The following is a 21,815-nucleotide window of genomic DNA, read 5'->3' on the forward strand; positions in this document are numbered from 1 at the left end:
CATGTCTGAAACATTTTTGTTGACGAAAATCGTATAACTGCATGACAAATGTATAGAATTAAAACGATAGATTAAAAGCCAATTTACAACGTGACATACTCAAATGTGTATCGAAGTGAAAACCAGTCGAGTATCAAGGGGAAAAAGCCAAATTGGCTACTCTCTTGGCCAGGCATTTTCCTTTGGAACAGTACTGAAGAAGAATACTATTTTAAAACATCAACATTATGTACAAATGTACAATAGACGATTTAGTACAGACAAATGATGTCTTTCGTTGTTTCATATTGTTATTTGTAAATACCTCAATTTGTGAGATTCGAAGATGCGGGTTTCTCTTAGGTGAGAGCCCGTCGTGTGGCGATAACGGCACGACGCGTTCCAGTAACGCTGACGATAGATGAACAATTCGTATGAAAGCTACCTGCTGCATTCGCGTAGATTTCATTGTGAAAGTACTGCCTTTTTAACAGCACAAATAGCACATTAATGCATCTAAGAGAAACGAAAAGATTTTGCCCCCGTCCGTTTTCGAAACTACTAATTTTATAGGGGAACATGTTTATTGGAGTTGCTCCAGTTACCTCGGATAGGCATGCGCAGTAGCAACGTCCGAAACCCTTTGTACCAAAAATTCCATGAATATCAATTGTTTCTTGTAGACATCCTCTTGTGATCAACATCTTCTTCCTATTTCATGTAATCCCACAAGATTGTGAACTGCAATTTGGTTGACTTCTCTTCATCATAACTTTGCAGATTTTCTCAGCATTTGGTGGAAGTAGTTGCTGGGTACCAGTTGTGCATACAGACAATGTATGAATATCTTAACATGCCTTTTTTTCATCAAGGATAAGAAAATCAATATTTTCAGGAAAGACGTAATAGATAGAATGAGAAATCACCTTTGTGAATATGGTATGTGTATAGGAATCACATGATATGGTTCAGCTTGTTCAACAGCTGTACCCACACACTGATGGGGAGTTCTCGTCTTCCACATAGTTGGATATATTTTTGTCCCAGTGGATTGTGGAGCTGTATGAAATATATCAGGATCACATTCTAAAAAATTGATAAAAAAAGAGATGCAATGTTACGAAATGAAATACTCTAATGCCTATTGACGTGAGAGCCATGGACGAGCATCAAGAATAACCCTAACATGCCGACCCCATTCTATTCGAATAATACTTAGACTAAATACTTTTAGAACAATACCATTATGAAATAAAGCACAGCTGTAAGAATATTTGGCCTAGAAAATACAGTTACCGTTAAACTTATTATGGATGTGATTCTCTCCAATCTCGGTGTAAAAGTACAATGTCTGAAGTAAAACTTTTTCTTTAGGGCCGACATGTGTTTCCGCCATGATGAGACTGCAGACGACGGCTGTAGTGACCTCGTGACAGGCTTTACGTAGACACGACATTCTTCGAGCTGCATCCATGTTAAATTGGAGTAGTTTAATCTTACGATCTCGATTCTTAGATGGGTAAGAGTGCTTTTTCCCATTAATAAAGCAAATACAACGCCCACTATCGTTCATATAAAAAATTCTGTAAATACCAATTGCTTTGAATGTCAGAGTACGTTTGGAACTATCACCTTGATTTTGTGTGTGCGCCTCGAAGATTTCAGTTGCATGCTAGCTGAATGCAGTCGTGCCAAGATTTTACCTAGCCCTTTCTTGGGCTTTCCCAACACATGGCGACAATGTGAAACTCAACTCTTGTCATCAGGTACATATGCACATAGATTATTTTTAAATTTGTTGTGCATGCAGCCATTTTTACCATTATGTTGGGTTAGTAGAGTTTTTAAGAGTGGTCTTCAAAAATTTTTATCTGTAGCAGACATTAGAACAGCAAACGTTTGGTTACTAGGTATGCAAACAAGAAATATCTTGAGGCTATGGCTAGCAGGAAACAGTCTGCAAGACAATGGATAAGATTTTCTTTCTTACCTAGACAATGAGTGTCTAGTAAATTACAAGAAGGTGTACGTTTGATTTCAACACCTCTGTTTATTAACATTGAAAGAGGTAAGCTGTTTTTATTTTTTTACTTAAGATATTCTGAATCACACATTTTCTCTTCCAGGAGTCCAAGTTACAGGCTACATTTATCATTAAATAAATAATTGTTTTCTTTTTAAAGGAACATAGTAATATCGCTGGCTTTTTACGCGCCTACAACATGTCGAATTGGACCGAATTAAGTCTTGACTTAGGCATACGTTAAATCGTTGGTAATGTAGTAGCTGGTTCCAGCGTCTCAGTCTGATTATTAATCTTGTCTAGTTGGCTGTCAGTAACGACTGTTTCATTACGAAGGAACTTGAACGTGGCCTGCCATCGAGCTGATTCCAACTCCGGTGATGGAATCACCGTCGTATAACTGTCATTGGTGGTGAAGTTTGCATCGATCGTGAAGTTGGCTTCGGTCGTGAACTTAACGTCGGTCGTGAATTTGACATTCATTCGGCCTGAGGAAGACGTGATCGGGTACGGAATGATGTGTCTTGTCAAGCGGAATTCAAATAGTTCACTTTCTCCATCGGATACCTGTAAAATGTAAAGATATTAATATTATTTATTGGTTAACAGTATTTTGAAAATCGTTTTCACATTAACAGTCACACGGTCGCAGCATTGTTCCACTTTAAATTCCGCAAATGTCAGTTCAATCTTGGCATGTGACGGCGCTTTAATGGTGATTTGGCAATTCATATCTGAATCTATTTCGTTCGGGAAATTTGAAAACGTGATCGTACCACCATCTTTCGTTAAGTCGCACAGACCACATTGCCCTGCAAAAATGGAACAAACAATTAATTTCGTCCTAGAAGAAACATCGATACAGTAGATCAAACAAAAGATTGCATTATTTATTTACATCACTAAAATTTTACCTTGAATGTCACAGGAACCCGAATGTTTAATGAAAGATGGATCGCTCTGCTTCGTTTCTGATGCAACTTTTAATGGTTTATTTACCCATGATGGAAATGCCCACAGGACAAAAAAGAGAAGCTAAGAAAAAATTAAATAACATGAGCATGTATTCAATACCTGATAATACGTCAGCATAAATGGGTAGGAATAATATCACCACTTAAGTTAAAAATTCTAATTTTTTCCTATTGTACATGCTAGGATTAATGACACATGAAATTGATATAGAATAATGTTTCACCTACCTCGAAGATCATCGTAAACTGGAATATCGTGTAGAGTATCATTTGTTTAACTGCCACTGAGTGGTTAGGATATTTGGAGCTAAAAATCAGCCATGAAAAGAAAACAAACGAATGAGCTTGTGACACTGTCGATAACCCGGATCACATCGAAGCCTCCAGAGTCGACAATCTGCACGGACAGACTAAGGTGAGTCGTGGTAATACATTGAGGTCGTCTCCCAATTGCTTCAGGGAGTGTAAATATGGTACAAACGGATATTTCCTTACTTTAAGGTTTTTCAGTCTCTTTTGTATTGTGGTCCAAGTAACAATTAACTTGCAACAATCTAAATAAGTGATGCATATTGCAAATCATGCTATTAAAATCAGTATTTAATAATTTAAATTTTATTCAGGTGTTGGATCACGCGCTGGTTCGAAGAAGAATGTAACGGTAAACGTAACGGGTCATTGAGTCACAACGCCCTGCGCTCTTGTTCCGTCATTGATAGCCCACATACCTACAACCGGTTTGGGAAAGCGCTTGCGGGTTCGAATTCAGTTCGCCACTGGTAGTTCAAAACAAAACAAAAAATCAACCTTCACTTTCTATATTTGACAAGGACATCGGAAACCTCTGCCTGTAAAAAAGGACACCCTTGAAACGCTGTGTACTGAGCATGAAAATTGAAATTTGATCTTCGTTAATAGGATTGAAGTACATAGCTGAAATTAATGCTGCATTAGTTCAGCGTCCTTGCAGGTACATGCATTTTTTCTCGCTATTATATACATATTGTAATTATAAAGAACATTTAGGTCCTCCCACGTTATTGAAGAGAGTGAACGACCGTGAAGGATAGTCATTTTTAATTTTTGGCAATGCAACGTATTCATTTGGAAGTGGAACGTGTGTGCATGACATCATTCGGCTCAATTGCCAATCCAAACATGAGTTTTCGGATATTAATGCAAAGTTGAGTACCCAGATTAATTTAGTCGACAACTTTTTGCTCCGTTAAAGGTATCCCAAAGTTTTCGCAAAAATTTGTACATTAAATAGAAATTGCACACTCGTACGAGACGGGAAAATGCTTGAACTTAAACAATACTTTTTCTTTTTCCAGATACTTCGCTTTTAATCCACGTCCAACATCCTGCGCAGACATTTATATTTCCACTAAGGATTAAATGTATCCAATCAATTCAAGGTAGAAAGCAAAAATGATTTAAAATTGCACATTAATAATAAAAAAAATTTAACTCCATTTACAATAACGTAGGAGCTTCATTAAATCCTAAATTTGGCTTTAAATCAAGTTCAGCTTACAAGTGCAAAAAAATCGAGCAATTTCGGAAACAGCTACGTTAAAATGCCTTTCGAATTTGCGACAAAATCGATGCTGATTCTTCTACTATTCTTGGCGGTTAGTAATTCACAACAGAATGAGACTCTAGATTTGGAACAGATTCTCACGGAGCAGAACAGTCTTTTCTTTAACGTATCCCAATGCATTTCTTATCGCTACGTTCCTTGTGAATGGGAACACACGAATGACTTCGTGTTATTTGAGGAAGATGAAGAAACTCTTTTAAATTTCAAGGACAAGTGCATCTCGTATAGGTATATTCCGTGCCAAGACGGTTGGAACGCACTTACAACGGTGTATGAAAATGAAAAAGAATTTCTTCAAAGGGAAAACAAGAAAACGACACAAAAATCATGGCAGTGCCAAACGGAACAAATTCAGGAAAAGAATGAATCTGACATATTACTTAAAAAATTAAACGAAGAAAAGAAGTACCTGGAACTTAATTTTACGGAATGTGTAAACGAAGGAAGAAATCAAGTATCGCTGTTTGTATCAGAGATTGCAAGTTGCCAACTTTCAAATCAGTCCTTACAGGAGAATATGAATATCAGTGAAACAAAGAAAAATACCTTGAAATCAGATTTGGATTGGTGTTTGATAGATGAAGAAAATCAAACATCAACCAGTATGGCTGACATGCGAAAATGCCACCAAACATCCTTATTGTTAACTGAAGCGAATTCAACTTGCCATTTAGAAAAGATGAAAACAGAATCGAACTATTCTACATGCGTAAGTGATGGAAAAAAAGAATCAATGCAGTTTGAAATCGACTTAAACAATTGCCAAGATCAAAGTGATAATATTAGCTTGCAAGTTTCATACTGTGAAAGTGAAAACAAAGAAAAAGAACTCAGTCTGATTGTATGCCAAAGCGAAATGAAAAACAAAACTTTATTTTATGAAACTCAATTAGAAAATTGTCAAAAGTCAAGCAATTCATCAGATGTTAAACTTTTAAGCTGCGAGACCAAACAAACCAAAATTAAATTCAACCTGACAGAATGTTTGACAGAAGGTAAAAAAAACATGTTGAGGTTTCAGGATGAAATAGAAAACTTTCAAGCTTTGAATGATTCCCTGAATGAAAAAAATCTGAACTGCCAAAAAGAAAAAAATTACATTTTATCCAATTTGGCCAAATGTTCTAATGAAGTGCTCAATAGATCGTTAGTCTTGGAATCCCAAGTGAACCAGTTACAGGAAAACAACACTCGTTTAAATGAAAAAATTTTGTTGTGCAACATAGATCTTGCAAAAACAACATCAAATTTTACCAAATGTCTTAACGATCAAAATACCACAGCACTTTGGTTCCAAACTGAAATGAAAAACTGTCAAGATGCACGACGTTCTATAGACGTGCAATTAGTCACCTGCGAAACCGAAAAGAAACAAGTGGAAATCAATTTGACTAAATGTTTAATTGAAACAGAAAATTTCACTGTGGAATGGTTTTCCATTGAAGGGAAAAAATTTGAACTCCTAACTAACACCCACAATCAAACTGCCTTTGCATGCAGCGTCAAAAAACAGAAACTGGAAGCAAATCTATCTGAATGTATAACGGGGTTTCACAATCAAATATTATCATTGGAAGAGGAAATCAGAAAATATCAATCATTGAACCATTCCCTGACTGAAAAAATTATTACTTGCAATAAAGAAAAGGCTGAATTGGCCACTCAAACGAATGGCTGTTTACTAGAAGCAAACAACATAACAAAGTTGCTGGAAGCTGCAATTAACCTATATCAAACCACGAGTTCTGTGTTAAATGCAAATGTCACATCGTGCAACACAGAAAAGACTAGTATCATGTCCAAGTTGGCCACTTGTTTAAGTGGCCATGAAAAATGGACAACTATGTCTCCAATCGAACAATGGAATCGCGAAAAAAATCTACTCGTCAATTATATGGCTTCTTGGTGGACTGGAACATCTTTTCCTATTGTAAATAGCCCACCTGCTTATGAGAGTATTAACGTGTACATTCGATACAATACGGTACGTTTGGAACTCTTTCCACTAGTGGAGGACAAACTCAAACCAGAGTACGGTGCTGTCATTAACGATGTTTTGTCTTTCGAGTACTATTTGGATATTCCATCGTGCTCGTTCCCTCCCTCAATCCGAAGTATATTCATTGCTGTAATAACACAAGCCGAAAATTTCGAGAAACGTCATCAAATTCGATACAACTTTGTGAGTTACATAAAGGCTATGGCGCAGAAAATTCCACCGACCCTGATACACTTTGGATTCTTCCTGGGCCAACCCGACAGCAGCACGACGCAAACAGCCGTCGAAGAGGAAAGTGACACTTTCGGTGACATTGTACAGATAGAGATAGACGATTCGTACAGGAATTCTCCTTTGAAAATGGCTGCAGTCCTCAATTGGGTGAATACAAATTGTGCCAAAGTCGATCTGGTTTTCAAGATGGAAGAAGAGGCCACCATCACCATATCTAGCATGGCTAATTTTGTGAAGACTTGGTACACTTCGACCAACAGTATGTTTGGTAAACCTGGGAACACTAGTGTAGCCCGAGGTAAAATAGAATATTCATTTTTACAAAGAGTTTGAGTGTAAATTAACGGCACATTTTTGCTGAAAGAGGGCAAAACGAACACGACGATTCAGGAACATCCGTGGAACACTTACCCTGACTATTATGACGGATCGACTTATTACATTCTGCATGGAACAACAATCCTGCCGTTATTAGCTGCTATGCAAACAACTCCCTTCTTTCATTTGGAGGATGTTTATGTGACAGGCATTTGCAGAGTAAAAGCTGGTATCAGCCGAATCACATGTGCCCAAAATGACAAACCTGAAGTCTGTTATGCATAGTTCCTCAGCGAATGATAAATACCATCAAAGGTACTACAGGTAGCAATGGCTTGTATAATGTTTTAAATTCCGCTGTATTCATTGAAATAGAAGCAAAACTGAGGAATTGATTAGTTTTGCACTATTGCAATGTATCTAAAATGGCAATCACACAAAAATTGATGTAATTCTGAAGCATGTTCCATTCCAAATGGCAGGTTGTCTGTGCAAAATCGTTTAAAAAGTAAAAATTCTTGACATTACTTACAAAATAGTTATTCAACCTGGTCTCATCTGGCGTGACAGTTAAGCTCGTTACATACCAAATTCTGTCACGCTGGTACGATACGTATCTAATATCTAACTTTTCCGCCATTGAAATGCAAGGTTATGTGTTCCCGTATTCTCAAACTCTCGTGCTTTTTTTGCAACGAGAGAGAGTGCAGTTGACATTCAGATAGTTTTCGGCTGCCTTCTGTCACTGGACTGTATAGTATTTCAAAAATTAACAGACGAAAGCTAGAATTGCCGGTTATGCCAATACCTTGACATCAATTTACCACACGGTATATGGTTAGGCTATCACATCAATTTCAAGAATCTTCTCGTATCTGATGCATCAACAACTGTTGGAATTTCTAAGCTGTACCTATAAATAGTTGAAATACGTTGTCGAGTGCACAACGATGTCTGTATTTTACATGACTTACCCAACCCTCCATGTTCTTCGTAATTTCTTTTCATCCGTTCTGAACTCCGAGTACTTCGGGTGTTCAACAGAGGGCTTCCACCATGATTCCCGACATGAGTTCTACAGGGATTTTCCTACAAATAGTTTAGTTAAATTTGTTTGTGTGACGTAGACGTCAGCAATATATTTTCCTGTTCCCAGCTCAAAGAATCAACGCATTGAAGGTAAAATTTACCTGTATCTTCTTCATCCATGTCCCCGATGCACAATTTTAACACTTCGTTTTAAGTTATTGCATTCTGTTTAGCATCATCCACTGTTGCGCCATTCTGCCGTCGTCTTTCCCATGATTTTGCTCCGTTTCCCGCCATCAGCACTCAGAGCTAAAAAGATCCTTTTAGCAGTTTCAGTGGCCAATATTTCACTAATATGGTTGCTCTTCATTCGTCTTGACGATCTCAATATAAGCACATCGCCCAGAACGCATGAATTAGTTAATCGAAGAAATAAAACTATTCTGATATGGAACAACCCGGAAATTCTCGACACTTCTACCTTCGGCGAAGGACACGAGCCTTTCATCAAGAATCAGTGTCAAGTCTCAGATTGCATAGTTTACTACAACTCTTCGTCATTGCCCCTCGAAGAGTACGACGCCATTTTAATCCACATGCACGAATTGAATAAGACTGAAATGCCAACTTTTCTTCGACGCAACAACCAACGCTTTGTTTTTCTCACCCAAGAATCACCCGACGTGATGACCACCCTCAACGTGACGACAATGGACAATGTGTTCAACTGGACAATGAGTTATAAATTCAATTCAGATATTCAAATGCCTTACGGACGCATCCGTCTGAGATCAACAGCTCCAAGAAATCCAGCAGAGACGCAGCAAAGAATTAAAGAAATGCAATGGGCTAAAAATTATGCGGCCAATAAAACTCGATTAGTTGCTTGGATGGTATCCCATTGTGAAACACCCGGCCATAGAGAGAGATACGTCGCCCAGTTGAAAAAATTTATTCCAGTCCACATCTACGGTTTGTGTGGCAATTTTAGATGTCTTCCAAGCAGCATTTACCAATTCATATCCGGTCCGGAATGTTACGCGATGCTGGAATCCAAGTATAAATTCTATTTATCTTTTGAAAATTCCATCTGCAATGATTACGTCACTGAAAAGTTTTTTGAAGCAATGAATCGTCGATTGATACCCATCGTCTACGGTGGTGCAAATTATAGCCAAATCGCCCCCGTTCATTCTTACATCAACGCATTGGAATACAGTCCTGAAGAATTGGCCAGCTATCTCAAAATTCTAGACGCAAACGACACGCTGTACAACGAATTTTTCTGGTGGAAAGATCACTACGACGTGGAAAGTCATATAAGGCAAATGAGTCGTCATAGTTTCTGTGATTTATGCAAAAAACTCCATCAAGATGAAGGTGTAACCAAATTCTACCCGACTCTCGAGCAAGATTGGCTCCCTAGAACACAGTGCAAACGAATTTCAAGGAAATGTTCCATCATTCTGAAGCCTTCTGATTGATTTAGATTCGTTATAAACTGCTAATGGTGATCTGTGAAATATGTTGACGTGATTGAAAAAGTCAATGATTTGACAGTTCGCCAGAATCGGTCTAAGCAATAAATATGTTTCGTAAATGTCTATTCTTTTCAATTTCATCATAGCAGCAGTTGCAAGCATCTTCTCGTATTCGATGCATCAATAACTTTTGGAATTTCTGTGTTGTTCCCACAAACTGTTGAAATACGGAGCAAGCAGAGCATAGTAGATTGAGACATTGATAACCAGCTTGTTGTCGAACAAGACGAAACGTAGTTGCTTTTATATGCTTTAGATATAAAAAAAAAAGAAGGCCAAAAGAGGCATTAAGAGCCGAATTTGCAAGTAGTATAACGAACACTGAATCCAGTTTGGAATTAAATGTCGAATTGTGGTGCACTATCTGCACTTTTTTAATGGCGGCGGCCAACACTGCTTTTCAACTCGAACTGAAGTCCTTCGAGTGCTCAATAGAGGGCTTATACAAGATTACCCCACGTGACTTATACAGGAATTTTTCGTTAAAAAATTGTCAGTCGAAATTATTGCTTTGGGTCTCCAGTTCACCCGATTGTGTCTCGCTGAAAACTTGTCCTTACTGAAGGAAAAATTTACTTTTATCGTCATCGTTCCGGTCTGACGATTTCGGATTGCATTCTGTTTAGCCTTCACCTTGTGACTGTTCCGCCACTTCATTCCGCGGATAAGCACTTTCCGCAATGTTAAAACAACGAAGATCTAATAAGGTTTTATTAGCATTATCAGTGGCAAATTTGTCGCTTATCTTCTTGCTTACAATTCGCCTAGACGATTTTGATTCCAGGATCTCATTTACAAGGAATGAACTGGTTAATCGAAGAAATAAAACTATTTTGATATGGGACCACCCCGAAACTCTCGACACTTCTACCTTCGGCGAAGGACACGAACCTTTCATGAAGGGTCAATGCCAAGTTGCCGACTGTATCGTTTACTACAACTCTTCATCTTTGCCACTCGAAGAATATGACGCCATTTTAATCCACGTTATTCGCTTAAACGAGACTCACTTACCAACATTTACTCGTCGTAAACACCAAAGATTCGTCTTTCTAACGCAAGAATCCCCCGATTCGATGACCGATAAATGCGTCAACGTCACGACATTAGGAAACGTGTTCAACTGGACGATGAGCTACAAAGGCAACTCAGATATCCCGATGCTTTACGGGCGCATCTTTCCGAAATCAACTGCTCCAAGAAATGTGGAAGAGGCACAACAAAGAATTAGAGAAACGCATACGGATGAAAATTATGCGGCTAACAAAACCAGACTGGTGGCCTGGATGGTATCCCATTGTGAAACACCCGGCCATAGAGAGAGATACGTTTCCCAGTTAAGAAAATATATTCCCGTACACATTTACGGTGATTGTGGCCATTTCAAGTGTGCTCAAAGCAACATGTACCCTTCTACATCCAGTCCGGACTGCTACTCTATGCTCGAATCCAAGTATAAATTCTATTTATCTTTTGAAAATTCCATTTGCAATGATTACGTCACTGAAAAGTTTTTTGAAACAATGAATCGTCGATTGATACCAATCGTGTATGGTGGTGCAAATTACAGCCAAATCGCCCCCGTTCATTCTTACATTAATGCACTGGAATATACTCCGGAAGAATTGGCCAACTATCTCAAAATCCTAGACGCAAATGACACGCTGTACAACGAATTTTTCTGGTGGAAAGATCACTACGACGTCGAAAGTCATATAACGCAAATGACTCGTCATAGTTTCTGTGGTTTATGCAAAAAACTTCACCAGGATGAAGGTGTAACCAAATTCTATCCGACTCTCGAGCCAGATTGGCATCCAAGAACACAGTGTAAACGAATTTCAAAGAAATGTTCCATCGTTCTGAAGCCTTCTGAATGAATTACATTTGTTATGAACTGCTTATGGTGATAAAAAAAATGAACCGATAATACATGGTCTCATATAAGATGACTATACATTAAAGGCAAATCATTTGTTAATTTCCTTGAAATCGATACAAGAAATGAACTTTTTTCGTTGTGCGTTAATATCTTTTAGACGTGGGCAGAAGGCTTAAGCTGTATTGCAGATTTTGTACTAACATCTGTTAAGCTTAAACCTGTATAATCCTCTCAATTCCCCTGCCACCTACCGGTTGCCTATGGATTTAAAAACAACCAAAAATTGATCGATAAAGTACCCCACTGTTAATTCAATCTCACCCTTCCTCTCGAAGCGAAAACTATGGTGGGCAGGATGACACGAGGCTCCTTAGTTCTTGGAAAAACGATGAGGCAAGAATTTATGGCAGTAACTTTCAAACTGTAATTGGAACATTTCTGCATGCAAAGCCTTGTTAAAAACTGAAGTTTAAGCAATTTTCCATGGTTTTTCAATGTTTGGCAGTGGGAGGTCAGGAATGTTTTCAACATATGGTTGAAATTTCTAACTTACCGTCAGTTTCTTGATGGTGTTTAATCGTAATAGAAGTGTTACTAGTAAGTTGTGTTATATAACCTGGGGTTTTAAAAAATTTCTGTTCAACTTTAATTTGTGATTTTTATTTATTAAGTAGTAGAAAAATGGAATGGCCCAACAGATCACTGCTCAGCATCATCAAACATGTTGACTGTTGAGCTAAAGAGTAGTAAGTTGTAAAGTAATAAGCAGATGTGTGGTAATCTAAATATTTACATTATTGTTGTTGCACAAATATAGAATGTTAATTTGAATCTTTAAACATCTAAGTATAGCCAAGCGATTCCAGTTTTTTCTTTGAAGTTCTGTAATAATTTTTTTTTTTTTGAAGCATGACATTTCCCGTGGCATAATCTGCAATTTTTTATTCAAATAGGTGTTAAAATGGAATGAAAAATTCAACAAAACTTCCACTCTGGACTGGTGGCATTGAGTGGACGACATTTTTTGGGGCATACAAATTTTAGGCCTTCACCAGGTAAACCTCTGCTTCCAATGAAAAGGACACCAATTCTCTTTGTGGGAAACGGCTTGACATGTGGGAATCTCTTGCAGCAGTAGCTATCATGAGCCATCTATTCACATCACAGGTTTATTTTGTATACTGAAATTAAAAGTCAGGGTAATAAATCTTACCATATTTTTTATAGCAATTGGCCACATGTATTTGCTTAACAAAAGCTGATCGTAATCGTATTCCATGCGATGATTCCTTTTTAAAATTTTGTACGATGCAGCAGCGATTTCAGAACGATGTTGGCTGATTTTCGCTCCCCACATTCCTAGGTAATTAGCAACATCTAAATTAAGCCACGAACATGTCTACGTTCTAACGCTTAAAAATGGTTTGAAGTTTGCAGATAGTCCAGTGGGTTACACTATTTAAATGTTTCCATATCACACCAATTTACTCCAGTTACTTTGAAATGTTCTAAGGAAACCATTTGTAATCATGGCCAAAATGCATTTACCTGCGAGAATTGAAGTGCAGTGAGCATGGTGATCTCTCATGATGTGGAAAACCTTATCACTGGCTAACCATTCAATGACAGCGTCTTTTTCACGCTGAATAATCGGACTGTCCGAGTCTCTCGACATGAAAGTGTCAACCATTTCATCTAGTAAAGGTAACTTGTGTTGCACGTAGTTAAACAAAAGTTAATTGGGTAGTATGCAAAAGGAATTTAAAATAATTACCCAGCGCCAAGTCTTGGCAAATGTAATCTTGTCTAGTTTATTTTCGTGAAGGATTTGCGTTGCGTTGCACAAATCCACGTGTGTTCCAACGTTTAATTCCTTTCTTAGCATAGTCCAGGTTGGTGTACCGTCATTGGTTTGGTTGTGATAAACTCTTGCAATCCAGCCTTTGTGTTTTACATTAACATTTTCTTACGCATTTTTTTTTTTATTACTCAAAAAGGACGTACTACCTGGATAAATGGATGGAATATTCTCGAGCGTCTCTTTGAGAGGCTTTAAATATCGATGGACAATTTCCTCTTGTGAAAAATTGCCATAAATGGAATAAGCTATTACATTTTGGTGAGGGCCTCTTCGATCAGCATTCAAACTACAAGTTGATAATGGTCTACCTTCTTCCAGGTCGAAACAAGTGGTTCGAAATTGTTTTTCCACTGATTTGTAAAAAATGATAACGGCCAGTACACTAGAAAAAATGAAAATGAATCGAGGAAGATGTTGAGTGAACCGAAATCTCTTGTAGCATAACATGTCGATGCTCAGCCCAAGTGAACTTGAATGTGGAAGAAACTGAAGCCAAACGCATTTTGGAGGAGGGTTTTCTTTACGCACAGACAACATCAGATTGCTCAACCTTCGGTTCTTTCCTCCACATTCTTGGTAAAAAAAAAAAAAAATAAAATAACGTCTTGTAAATTCCTTACATTTTTATTCAGTTGCTCAAATCATTCTTGTGTGCAACATGCGTATACGAAAGCCAGGAAATAGCCTTTACTGCAAGTGATTTGGTGCCGTGTTCCGAACAGGTATTGCAGTGCGACAACTGGTAGCTGAATAGAACAACTTGGAAGATTCCAACATGAAACGGTTTGCCTATCTTTTTGAGGATGGCAGAAAAAAATGTGTCGTGGAAGAGGACTAAATGTTCTATTGTATGGAAACAGCTTTTATCAAGTGGTTAAATATGGAAATTTCTCTGTCGAATCCTGTACATCCAGTGGACATATTTTCAATCAACAGGTATGAAAATATTGCTATTTTTTGTTTTAAGGTGTTGTATTTTCGCTGCTCGCAGGGATTGTGGTGTTGAAGGGAAATCGTTAGATAATTCGCAGAAATTCAAAGAAAATTTGATTGCCGAAATCAAAAGCATTTCGGTGTCATTGGAAACAGCAAAGAATATTTGGTAAATGGCCACCGGAGAAACTCTAAGCGACTGCGAGCTGGGCCGGGACATTTCGCGACGTACAGTGTCCGTCAGTCAAAAGAATTTGACTTGGGTGAGCCATTTTTTTTTCTCCGTAAACTCAATACAACATGTTTAACCGTCGCATTTTTTTATGTGTGCTGTATAATAGCTGCGTGATTTCGCCATCGTCGGATTGCACGTTCATTTTCGTGCGACGGTTAGACTCTGGCTGTACGTATCACTGTGTCACGCAGAAGATATATTGGACTCGGTGATAACATGCACGCATTCAAGTATTATAAATGCATGGAAATGTTCATTTTCGGGTTTTAAAACAATCGTTTATAGCGCGGCTAGAGATAAGCAACAGGGTGGCTTTGCTGCAAGTCCAGCCCCTCCGCCTTGAAGTCGTTGTGGGTATCACAAAGTCAACAACGTACTAGAAACTTCGTTCATTATCTCACCGTGGACGGTAGTTTGGCTGCGTTTTTCACGTTAGTTATTTGACTCGTACAGAGCAGATGACGGGCGAACAACATGTAAATTCGAAACTTGTAATTGTTAATTGAAGAACGAAGATGGAACACAGCGGGCAGCAGGCGGAAAGCGTTGACAGGGCAGAAACGCGACAACATGCAACAGCTGATTTGAAATTTGGGAACATTGTAAGTTATTAATATTCCCATTCTTATATTAATTGAATTAACATTAATTTTTTTTATTTGGTTGATGTTGTAGTCATTACAAAAAGCCACGAATGTCACCTATCACCATCCTTTGGTGGACAGGAATGTTCGTAGTAAAATGATGGGTCGGGGCCGTTTCAGGGGATGCACCCTCTGGTTTACAGGTAAAATCAAACAAAATGATTCTATTCATAATTAAACCTTATTTTCTTTATTCTTTAAAAATATATAGGATTTTCTGGTGCTGGTAAGACGACGCTGTCCTTTGCGCTAGAGGATTACCTCATAGCTCGAGGCATTCCATCGTTTTGTCTGGATGGTGACAATATGCGAGTCGGCCTCAATTCCGATTTGGATTTCTCTGATGGCGATCGAGAGGAGAACATCCGACGTGTGACTGAAGTGTCCAAACTCTTTGCCGAGTCCGGCGTCGTGACGCTCTGCGCATTCGTTTCGCCCTTCCGTCAGGTAAAAATTTCATTCAAATTTTCCCTAAATTTACTTGACGATGATGTATTTTATTTTCTAGGATCGAGATAATGCTAGGAAAATTCATCAGAAAGCTGGACTTCCGTTCATGGAAATCTACGTTGACGCTCCGCTGGAAGTTTGTGAAAAACGGGACCCCAGAGGCCTCTACAAAAAGGCTCGACGAGGCGAAATCAAAAGTAAATTCCTTACCCATTCATGAATCAGAACGTCTTCTAAATCAAGGCATGATTAGATTTCACTGGAATTGATTCACCGTACGAACCCCCACAGCGTCCGGATATGACGTTGCCCACCAATGAAATGTCCGTCAGTGAGTGCACTCAACAGCTCGTCGATATGCTCGTCACAAGAGTATCCTATAATCAAACCTTAAATCTTTTTTTAATCGTCTAATTTTAATGATTTACGACAGAACATTTTACCTCAAACGGCCCAAGCGTCCGTCCTGGAACTTTTCGTAGCCGATCCAATCCAAGCCAGAGCCGAAATGGAAACGTTACCTTCATTGGAAATCAGCAAAATTGATCTGCAATGGGTACAGGTGTTGTCTGAAGGATGGGCATCTCCTCTCAGAGGATTTATGAGAGAACGTGAATATCTCCAGGTATGTAAATTTAATTGTTAGATTACTCACCACAAAAAATAAACATTTATTCCATTAGATCATGTACTTTAAAAGTATTCACGAAGGTGTGGCCGTCTCCAATCAGAGCATGCCCATCGTGTTGGCCGTCAGCAAGGAGAATAAACTAAGGTTAAGTGGCTGTCCGGCCATTGCGCTGCGCTACCTGGGCAAACCGATAGCTATTATGAGGGCGCCCGAATTCTTCGAGCACCGCAAAGAGGAGCGATGCGCCAGGCAATTCGGGACGACGCATCCCGACCACCCTTACATCCGCATCATCAACGCCAGCGGCGACTGGCTCGTCGGCGGCGAACTGGAAGTCCTGGAACGCATCCGATGGAACGACGGCTTGGACCAGTACCGGCTGACGCCCACCGAACTCAAACGAATTTTCCAAGCGATGGGAGCCGACGCCGTTTTCGCTTTCCAACTAAGAAACCCCGTCCACAACGGACACGCGCTTTTGATGCAATTCACGCGTCAAACGCTGCTGGAACGCGGATACAAGAAGCCCGTCCTGTTGCTCCATCCGCTGGGCGGTTGGACCAAAGACGACGACGTTCCGCTACCCGTCAGGATGGAACAGCACCAGGCCATCCTGGAAGAGAAAGTCCTCGATCCGGAAAACACTGTCCTGGCCATTTTCCCATCGCCGATGATGTACGCCGGCCCGACAGAAGTTCAATGGCACGCCAGAGCTCGAATGACGGCCGGAGTCAAATTTTACATCGTTGGCAGAGACCCAGCCGGAGTCGAACACCCCGATCCTTTTATGAACAAGCACCTTTACGAGCCGACTCACGGAGGCAAAGTCCTCTCCATGGCTCCAGGGCTAGCCGGCATGGAAATCATTCCCTTCCGAGTGGCGGCTTACGACAAAGTGGCCAACGCCATGAATTTCTTCGACCCGGAACGCAGCCAAGATTTCGATTTCATTTCAGGCACTCGCATGAGAGGTATATAAACTTTAATTCAGTTTCATTTGACTTCAACAGATGGAGTTGCAATCGATTAAATTTTGCCATTTCGTCTGTCGATGTTTTGTTTTCGTGTGTCTGTGTGATCAGCTTTAGCACGATCAGGTAGACCTCCACCCGATGGATTCATGTCGTCTAAATCGTGGGAAGTGCTCGCCCGTTACTACAATTCGTTGCGTTGAGCAATTCATCCAGTCGTTGTGCGTATTGCGCTGCACGAATATACCGCTCATTGTCTACATTCTGTTTTTCAAAGACGTGATCGATTTCGTTTGTTAATGTAGCCCAGACAAAACTTTTTATTTCGCTGTTGCATCGAATGGTGACTTTGTGGATTAGTTGGTTGATGTTTGATTATCTGAAATAGCTTTACATTATCAGCACAGGGTTTCGAAGGTTTTATGAAGAAAGAGAAAACAAAAACAAAGAGATGAGAAACTGGAAAAACCTGGTCACTGTGTGCGTGGATAAATTCTGTGACCTTTGATTTGGTGGGTACATGAAACAACAACCAAAAAGAATCCCTGACGCAAACATCATTTCGTGCCATAAACTTAACTATGATAAAAGATAAACAAATAGAATAAAAATGGGGAGGGAGTTGGGTGACGTGGGCTGTAAAACGCAGACCTACGGTGGCTCATGTCTGATGCACAGTCCGCTGTGCCATGTGTAAAGAAAGGCTCGTGGCGTACACACCCGTTTGACGTCAACATCAATTGATGTGATTAAAAGGTGTGACGTGCATTCGTTTCGTTCAGGCAGAGCTAAAACAACAATTTCCATCATCGAAATTAATTTTTCTTAAATGCGGTTTCGTTTAATCCGCGAATAAAGTCGTTGACGTTGATGAATTGTTTGATCCCATGTGAAATTAACGTACCAAACGATCTGTAACCTCATTTCTATAAAGCCTCGACAAACGTTGTGCATAATCCGTAAGATCCTTGAACGGGCTCATTTGAGAAATTGACGTAACTTCCATAACCTAGAGACACAGGTCGTATATCAAACAAAAAATTTACATGTTATCCACGTGTTTGTTTAATCTCGATGTCTGTGTGGTTTTGTAATGGCAGAAAACCCAGTTAACCAACTGATTTGTCCTTTTTTTTTCAGGGATTAGATGGAGACAGTTGTTGGGCCATTATAGCCGAACAGTTCGCTTGCAACCAGAAATATCTGCTTTTTGGTAGACGTGTGGATCCAAACACACACAGATTAGGAAAAGATTACATTCAACTGTGCGAGTACGGGAATCCAAAACAAACATTGGCCCACCCTTGGCTTTGAAATTATCAGCTGGACTGTTTTGGTGTCCAATTTATTCCTCTTTTTTTTTTTTGAAAGATGGAACCCAGTCAAAGGTATTAATTCCATAAGAAATACGACACGTACTGATGGAGTCTGTTTTTACAGCAAGAAAAATGTGTCGAGAAAGGCGTTGCGGTGGCACGTCGATGAAAACAAACAAAAACGGGCGAAGGAAAACCCCAAAGAAAAAGGGGTGGCCAACGAGATAACAGCCGCAAGATCCTCCCTGTTTGTTTGTGAATAAAAACTGGGCCGTCGTTGAGTAGTCGGCCTTGAATCGCCTTTGGCATCTTCAGACGGGCAAGCTGAGTTACGAAAAAAAAAAAAGCAAATAATCAGTTAAACAGGTGCTGAAGGATAGATAATATAAGGCCGGCCTTAACTCGCGTCCGTTTTATTCGAAAAACAAACGTCTAGACCATTTAACGTCGTTGAACATCATTAAACTTTGCTGGGACGTGGAGGACCTCTTTATTCTAACTGACACACGATGACTTCGCAAGAATCCAATTCCAGCGTAAGATTCTTTGCTTTTTCTCAAGTTTTGAAGTTGATACATTTCGTTTTGATTTTTTTTTTGCAGTCGATGCAGAAAGCGACCAACGTCGTGTACCATCGGCCATTGGTCGACAGGAACGTCCGTGGCAAAGTGATTGGCACGGGCAAATTCCGCGGATGCACCTTATGGTTTACAGGTATAAGGAAATGTAATGAATTCTTCGAGATGTCACGAATTTAAAAATTTTCAAAATCAAACAGGACTTTCCGGTGCTGGCAAGACGACGCTGTCCTTTGCCCTTGAAGATTACCTTATTGCTCGAGGCATTCCGGCTTTCGGACTCGATGGAGATAACATGCGTTTCGGCCTCAATTCCGACCTGGGCTTTTCGGACGCTGATAGAGAGGAGAACATCCGACGTGTGGCCGAAGTTGCCAAACTTTTCGCCGAGTCTGGCGTCGTCACTCTTTGCTCATTCGTCTCGCCTTTCCGCCTGGTAAAATCTATTGGTGATTTAATTTTAATTTTCTTTAATGATTTTATTGAATTAAGGATCGCGATCGTGCGAGGAAAATTCACGAAGATGCCGGACTCCCGTTTTTCGAAATCTTTGTCGACGCTCCGCTAAACATCTGCGAGACACGTGACGTCAAGGGCCTCTACAAAAAAGCCCGTCAAGGCCAAATTAAAAGTACGTTTCAATAATCCAATCTTCTAAGGGGAAAAGATTAAATTTTTTTATTCAATTGTGCAGATTTCACGGGGATCGATTCGCCCTACGAGAAGCCATTAAAAGCGGAGAGTACAATGCGAACAGGGGAGACATCTATTATCGAATGCACGCAACAATTGGTCGATCTTCTCGTTGATCGGGTACGTACCTACCGAATGCAATCGGTTCATTTCGCTTTTATCTATTGGTGTCATTTCTTTCTTGTCTCGAGATAGTTGTGAAACCAATGGATAAAAAATTGTTTCGATTCCATATCTTATCGACTTGTCGTACTGACCGACTTTTCGTTTGATTCTTTTGTGTTTCCCGTAATAATAGAATGTTCTACCGCCGGCCGTTCAAGCCTCTGTTATCGAACTGTTCGCTAAGGAACCGGCCAAGGCTAAAGCCGAAGCTGAGACATTGCCGTTCCTCGATATCAGCGAGATCGACCTTCAATGGGTCCAAGTGTTATCCGAAGGTTGGGCTTCGCCTCTCAAAGGCTTCATGAGGGAACGCGAATACTTGCAGGTAATCATTTGCCCAGCTGTTTGTACAGATTGGCAGGAATTAAAATAGTTTTTAAATAATCCGCTAGGTGGTGCATTTCAACAGCATCAATGATGGAGCTGCGGTTTCCAATCAGAGCATTCCCATTGTTCTCTCTACGTCCAGCGGAGACAAGGAAAGACTGGAAAAGAGCGCGGCTATTACATTACGTCATCAGGGCAAGCCGGTGGCTATTTTGCGAGCGCCGGAATTCTACGAACATCGCAAGGAAGAGCGATGCGCGAGGACGTTTGCTACTACGCATGCTGATCATCCGTACATCAAGACGATCCTGGCCAGCGGCGATTGGCTGGTCGGAGGTGAACTGGAAGTCCTGGAGCGAATCAGATGGAACGATGGATTGGACGAATATCGTTTGACACCCACTGAACTCCAGCGCAAATTTTTCGACATGGGGGCCGACGCTGTTTTTGCCTTCCAGCTGAGAAATCCAGTGCATAACGGGCACGCCCTTCTTATGCAATTTACACGCCAGGCTTTGTTGGATAGAGGCTACAAGAAGCCCGTCCTCTTGCTCCATCCGTTGGGTGGCTGGACGAAAGACGATGACGTTCCACTGCCCGTCAGGATGGAACAACATCAGGCCATTTTGGAAGAGAGGGTCCTCGATCCGGAAAACACTGTCCTGGCCATTTTCCCATCGCCGATGATGTACGCCGGCCCGACAGAAGTCCAATGGCACGCCAGATCCCGAATGACAGCTGGAGCTAAATTCTACATCGTCGGTAGAGATCCAGCCGGTATGGCGCATCCCGATCCGGCCTTGAAAAAAGACCTTTACGAGCCGACCCACGGTGGTAAAGTGCTGACGATGGCGCCTGGCCTTGTCGGCGTCGAGATCATCCCCTTCCGAGTCGCCGCCTACGACACCAAAGCCAAAGCCATGGCTTTCTTTAATCCCGAACGTAAAGAGGATTTCGATTTCATCTCTGGCACTCGCATGAGAGGTTCATTCCTTAAATAACTTTCCACGTTGATTCGTGAAATGTAATTATTTGTTTGATCTGCAGCCCTGGCTAGGTCAGGTACGCCACCACCTGAAGGATTCATGGCACCCAAATCGTGGGAAGTCCTGGCCCGTTATTATCGTTCGCTTGTTAGCAGTTGAAGACCTTTTCTTTTCAGATTTTGTGAGAATTTCATCCAATGTCTCCGACCGTTTTATGTTTTTAAATTCTTTATTTCAACTACCACAAAGGACAACAATTGCGACCTATTTCAAAATGCAAAGATACGTATGTCTAATAGTAATATCCAAACAAATAATTGTGAAAGAAAACATTGAAGATACAAATAAATATTATGCAAATGATATCCAAAATTCTATTTAACCAATTTCAAAATTACTTACCTACGATACATTGCGTTGGTATTTGATTACTTTAACAGTGT

At 40.2% G+C, this 21,815-nt stretch overlaps 8 protein-coding genes and 1 long non-coding RNA gene across 10 annotated transcripts; 6 read left to right on the forward strand and 3 right to left on the reverse strand.

The window, feature by feature from the left end:
* Positions 1-545: 545 nt before the first annotated feature.
* Positions 546-1,480, reverse strand: LOC130702761 (uncharacterized). Its single transcript, XM_057524372.1, has 3 exons — positions 1,276-1,480; positions 906-1,065; positions 546-836 (listed from the first exon to the last, which is right to left on the reverse strand). The coding sequence occupies exons 1-3, from the start codon at positions 1,451-1,453 to the stop codon at positions 746-748; spliced, it is 429 nt and encodes a 142-aa protein (XP_057380355.1). The 5' UTR covers positions 1,454-1,480; the 3' UTR covers positions 546-745.
* Positions 1,481-2,145: 665 nt separating this feature from the next.
* LOC130703020 (tolloid-like protein 1) lies at positions 2,146-3,354 on the reverse strand. The gene is made up of 5 exons (XM_059495333.1): positions 3,205-3,354; positions 2,917-3,037; positions 2,639-2,814; positions 2,457-2,569; positions 2,146-2,402 (listed from the first exon to the last, which is right to left on the reverse strand). Exons 1-5 carry the CDS (start codon positions 3,244-3,246, stop codon positions 2,243-2,245), a joined length of 612 nt encoding a protein of 203 aa, XP_059351316.1. The 5' UTR covers positions 3,247-3,354; the 3' UTR covers positions 2,146-2,242.
* A 2,076-nt stretch (positions 3,355-5,430) lies between these two features.
* On the forward strand, positions 5,431-7,560 carry LOC130702811 (uncharacterized). Its single transcript, XM_057524424.2, has 2 exons — positions 5,431-7,110; positions 7,177-7,560. Exons 1-2 carry the CDS (start codon positions 5,436-5,438, stop codon positions 7,413-7,415), a joined length of 1,914 nt encoding a protein of 637 aa, XP_057380407.2. The 5' UTR covers positions 5,431-5,435; the 3' UTR covers positions 7,416-7,560.
* Positions 7,561-8,191: 631 nt separating this feature from the next.
* Positions 8,192-9,668, forward strand: LOC130702812 (alpha-(1,3)-fucosyltransferase C-like). Of its 2 annotated transcripts, XM_059495277.1 has the most exons (2): positions 8,192-9,216; positions 9,275-9,393. In XM_059495277.1, the coding sequence occupies exons 1-2, from the start codon at positions 8,432-8,434 to the stop codon at positions 9,288-9,290; spliced, it is 801 nt and encodes a 266-aa protein (XP_059351260.1). In that variant the 5' UTR covers positions 8,192-8,431; the 3' UTR covers positions 9,291-9,393. The 2 variants fall into 2 exon arrangements, with proteins under 2 accessions (XP_059351260.1, XP_059351258.1); XM_059495275.1 differs by having other exon boundaries at positions 8,192-9,668.
* Positions 9,669-10,268: 600 nt separating this feature from the next.
* LOC130702813 (alpha-(1,3)-fucosyltransferase C-like) lies at positions 10,269-11,623 on the forward strand. Its single transcript, XM_059495278.1, has one exon. The coding sequence runs from the start codon at positions 10,381-10,383 to the stop codon at positions 11,578-11,580; it is 1,200 nt and encodes a 399-aa protein (XP_059351261.1). The 5' UTR covers positions 10,269-10,380; the 3' UTR covers positions 11,581-11,623.
* A 920-nt stretch (positions 11,624-12,543) lies between these two features.
* LOC130702814 (uncharacterized) lies at positions 12,544-13,814 on the reverse strand. The gene is made up of 4 exons (XM_059495281.1): positions 13,590-13,814; positions 13,131-13,523; positions 12,796-12,941; positions 12,544-12,734 (listed from the first exon to the last, which is right to left on the reverse strand). Exons 2-4 carry the CDS (start codon positions 13,270-13,272, stop codon positions 12,558-12,560), a joined length of 465 nt encoding a protein of 154 aa, XP_059351264.1. The 5' UTR covers positions 13,273-13,523; positions 13,590-13,814; the 3' UTR covers positions 12,544-12,557.
* LOC132087965 (uncharacterized) lies at positions 13,602-14,609 on the forward strand. Its single transcript, XR_009420974.1, has 3 exons — positions 13,602-13,701; positions 13,762-14,019; positions 14,076-14,609. It is a non-coding gene; the product is annotated as an uncharacterized LOC132087965 (long non-coding RNA).
* Positions 14,610-15,054: 445 nt separating this feature from the next.
* On the forward strand, positions 15,055-17,576 carry LOC130702957 (bifunctional 3'-phosphoadenosine 5'-phosphosulfate synthase 2-like). The gene is made up of 8 exons (XM_057524585.2): positions 15,055-15,213; positions 15,287-15,398; positions 15,467-15,702; positions 15,764-15,902; positions 15,959-16,077; positions 16,139-16,330; positions 16,389-17,307; positions 17,419-17,576. Exons 1-8 carry the CDS (start codon positions 15,127-15,129, stop codon positions 17,508-17,510), a joined length of 1,896 nt encoding a protein of 631 aa, XP_057380568.1. The 5' UTR covers positions 15,055-15,126; the 3' UTR covers positions 17,511-17,576.
* A 1,415-nt stretch (positions 17,577-18,991) lies between these two features.
* On the forward strand, positions 18,992-21,735 carry LOC130702958 (bifunctional 3'-phosphoadenosine 5'-phosphosulfate synthase 2-like). The gene is made up of 8 exons (XM_057524586.2): positions 18,992-19,159; positions 19,226-19,337; positions 19,402-19,637; positions 19,694-19,832; positions 19,896-20,014; positions 20,193-20,384; positions 20,452-21,370; positions 21,434-21,735. The coding sequence occupies exons 1-8, from the start codon at positions 19,133-19,135 to the stop codon at positions 21,529-21,531; spliced, it is 1,842 nt and encodes a 613-aa protein (XP_057380569.1). The 5' UTR covers positions 18,992-19,132; the 3' UTR covers positions 21,532-21,735.
* The last annotated feature ends 80 nt before the right edge of the window (positions 21,736-21,815 follow it).

This window comes from Daphnia carinata, chromosome 5, assembly GCF_022539665.2.
Source record: "Daphnia carinata strain CSIRO-1 chromosome 5, CSIRO_AGI_Dcar_HiC_V3, whole genome shotgun sequence".
Lineage (NCBI taxonomy): Eukaryota > Metazoa > Arthropoda > Branchiopoda > Diplostraca > Daphniidae > Daphnia > Daphnia carinata.

Excerpts from the sequence above, each read along its gene's own strand:
- LOC130702957 (XM_057524585.2), top strand. The coding sequence starts at position 15,127 with ATGGAACACAGCGGGCAGCAGGCGGAAAGCGTTGACAGGGCAGAAACG. Across the intron at positions 15,703-15,763 it reads TCGTTTCGCCCTTCCGTCAG|GATCGAGATAATGCTAGGAA; the intron begins GTAAAAATTTCA and ends TTTATTTTCTAG. Across the intron at positions 17,308-17,418 it reads TTCAGGCACTCGCATGAGAG|CTTTAGCACGATCAGGTAGA; the intron begins GTATATAAACTT and ends CTGTGTGATCAG.
- LOC130703020 (XM_059495333.1), bottom strand. The coding sequence starts at position 3,246 with ATGATACTCTACACGATATTCCAGTTTACGATGATCTTCGAG. Across the intron at positions 3,038-3,204 it reads AGTTTACGATGATCTTCGAG|CTTCTCTTTTTTGTCCTGTG; the intron begins GTAGGTGAAACA and ends ATTTTTTCTTAG. Across the intron at positions 2,815-2,916 it reads GGGTTCCTGTGACATTCAAG|GGCAATGTGGTCTGTGCGAC; the intron begins GTAAAATTTTAG and ends CCATTTTTGCAG.
- LOC130702814 (XM_059495281.1), bottom strand. The coding sequence starts at position 13,272 with ATGGTTGACACTTTCATGTCGAGAGACTCGGACAGTCCGATTATTCAG. Across the intron at positions 12,942-13,130 it reads CTGCACTTCAATTCTCGCAG|GAATGTGGGGAGCGAAAATC; the intron begins GTAAATGCATTT and ends CTAATTACCTAG. Across the intron at positions 12,735-12,795 it reads CAATTGCTATAAAAAATATG|ATGGCTCATGATAGCTACTG; the intron begins GTAAGATTTATT and ends TGATGTGAATAG.
- LOC130702812 (XM_059495275.1), top strand. The coding sequence starts at position 8,432 with ATGATTTTGCTCCGTTTCCCGCCATCAGCACTCAGAGCTAAAAAGATC.
- LOC130702813 (XM_059495278.1), top strand. The coding sequence starts at position 10,381 with ATGTTAAAACAACGAAGATCTAATAAGGTTTTATTAGCATTATCAGTG.
- LOC130702811 (XM_057524424.2), top strand. The coding sequence starts at position 5,436 with ATGAAAAACAAAACTTTATTTTATGAAACTCAATTAGAAAATTGTCAA. Across the intron at positions 7,111-7,176 it reads GAACACTAGTGTAGCCCGAG|AGGGCAAAACGAACACGACG; the intron begins GTAAAATAGAAT and ends TTTTGCTGAAAG.
- LOC130702958 (XM_057524586.2), top strand. The coding sequence starts at position 19,133 with ATGACTTCGCAAGAATCCAATTCCAGC. Across the intron at positions 19,338-19,401 it reads ATGCACCTTATGGTTTACAG|GACTTTCCGGTGCTGGCAAG; the intron begins GTATAAGGAAAT and ends AAAATCAAACAG. Across the intron at positions 20,015-20,192 it reads TCGATCTTCTCGTTGATCGG|AATGTTCTACCGCCGGCCGT; the intron begins GTACGTACCTAC and ends CCGTAATAATAG.
- LOC130702761 (XM_057524372.1), bottom strand. The coding sequence starts at position 1,453 with ATGGATGCAGCTCGAAGAATGTCGTGTCTACGTAAAGCCTGTCACGAG. Across the intron at positions 1,066-1,275 it reads CATCCATAATAAGTTTAACG|AATGTGATCCTGATATATTT; the intron begins GTAACTGTATTT and ends TCAATTTTTTAG. Across the intron at positions 837-905 it reads CACATACCATATTCACAAAG|GCATGTTAAGATATTCATAC; the intron begins GTGATTTCTCAT and ends GATGAAAAAAAG.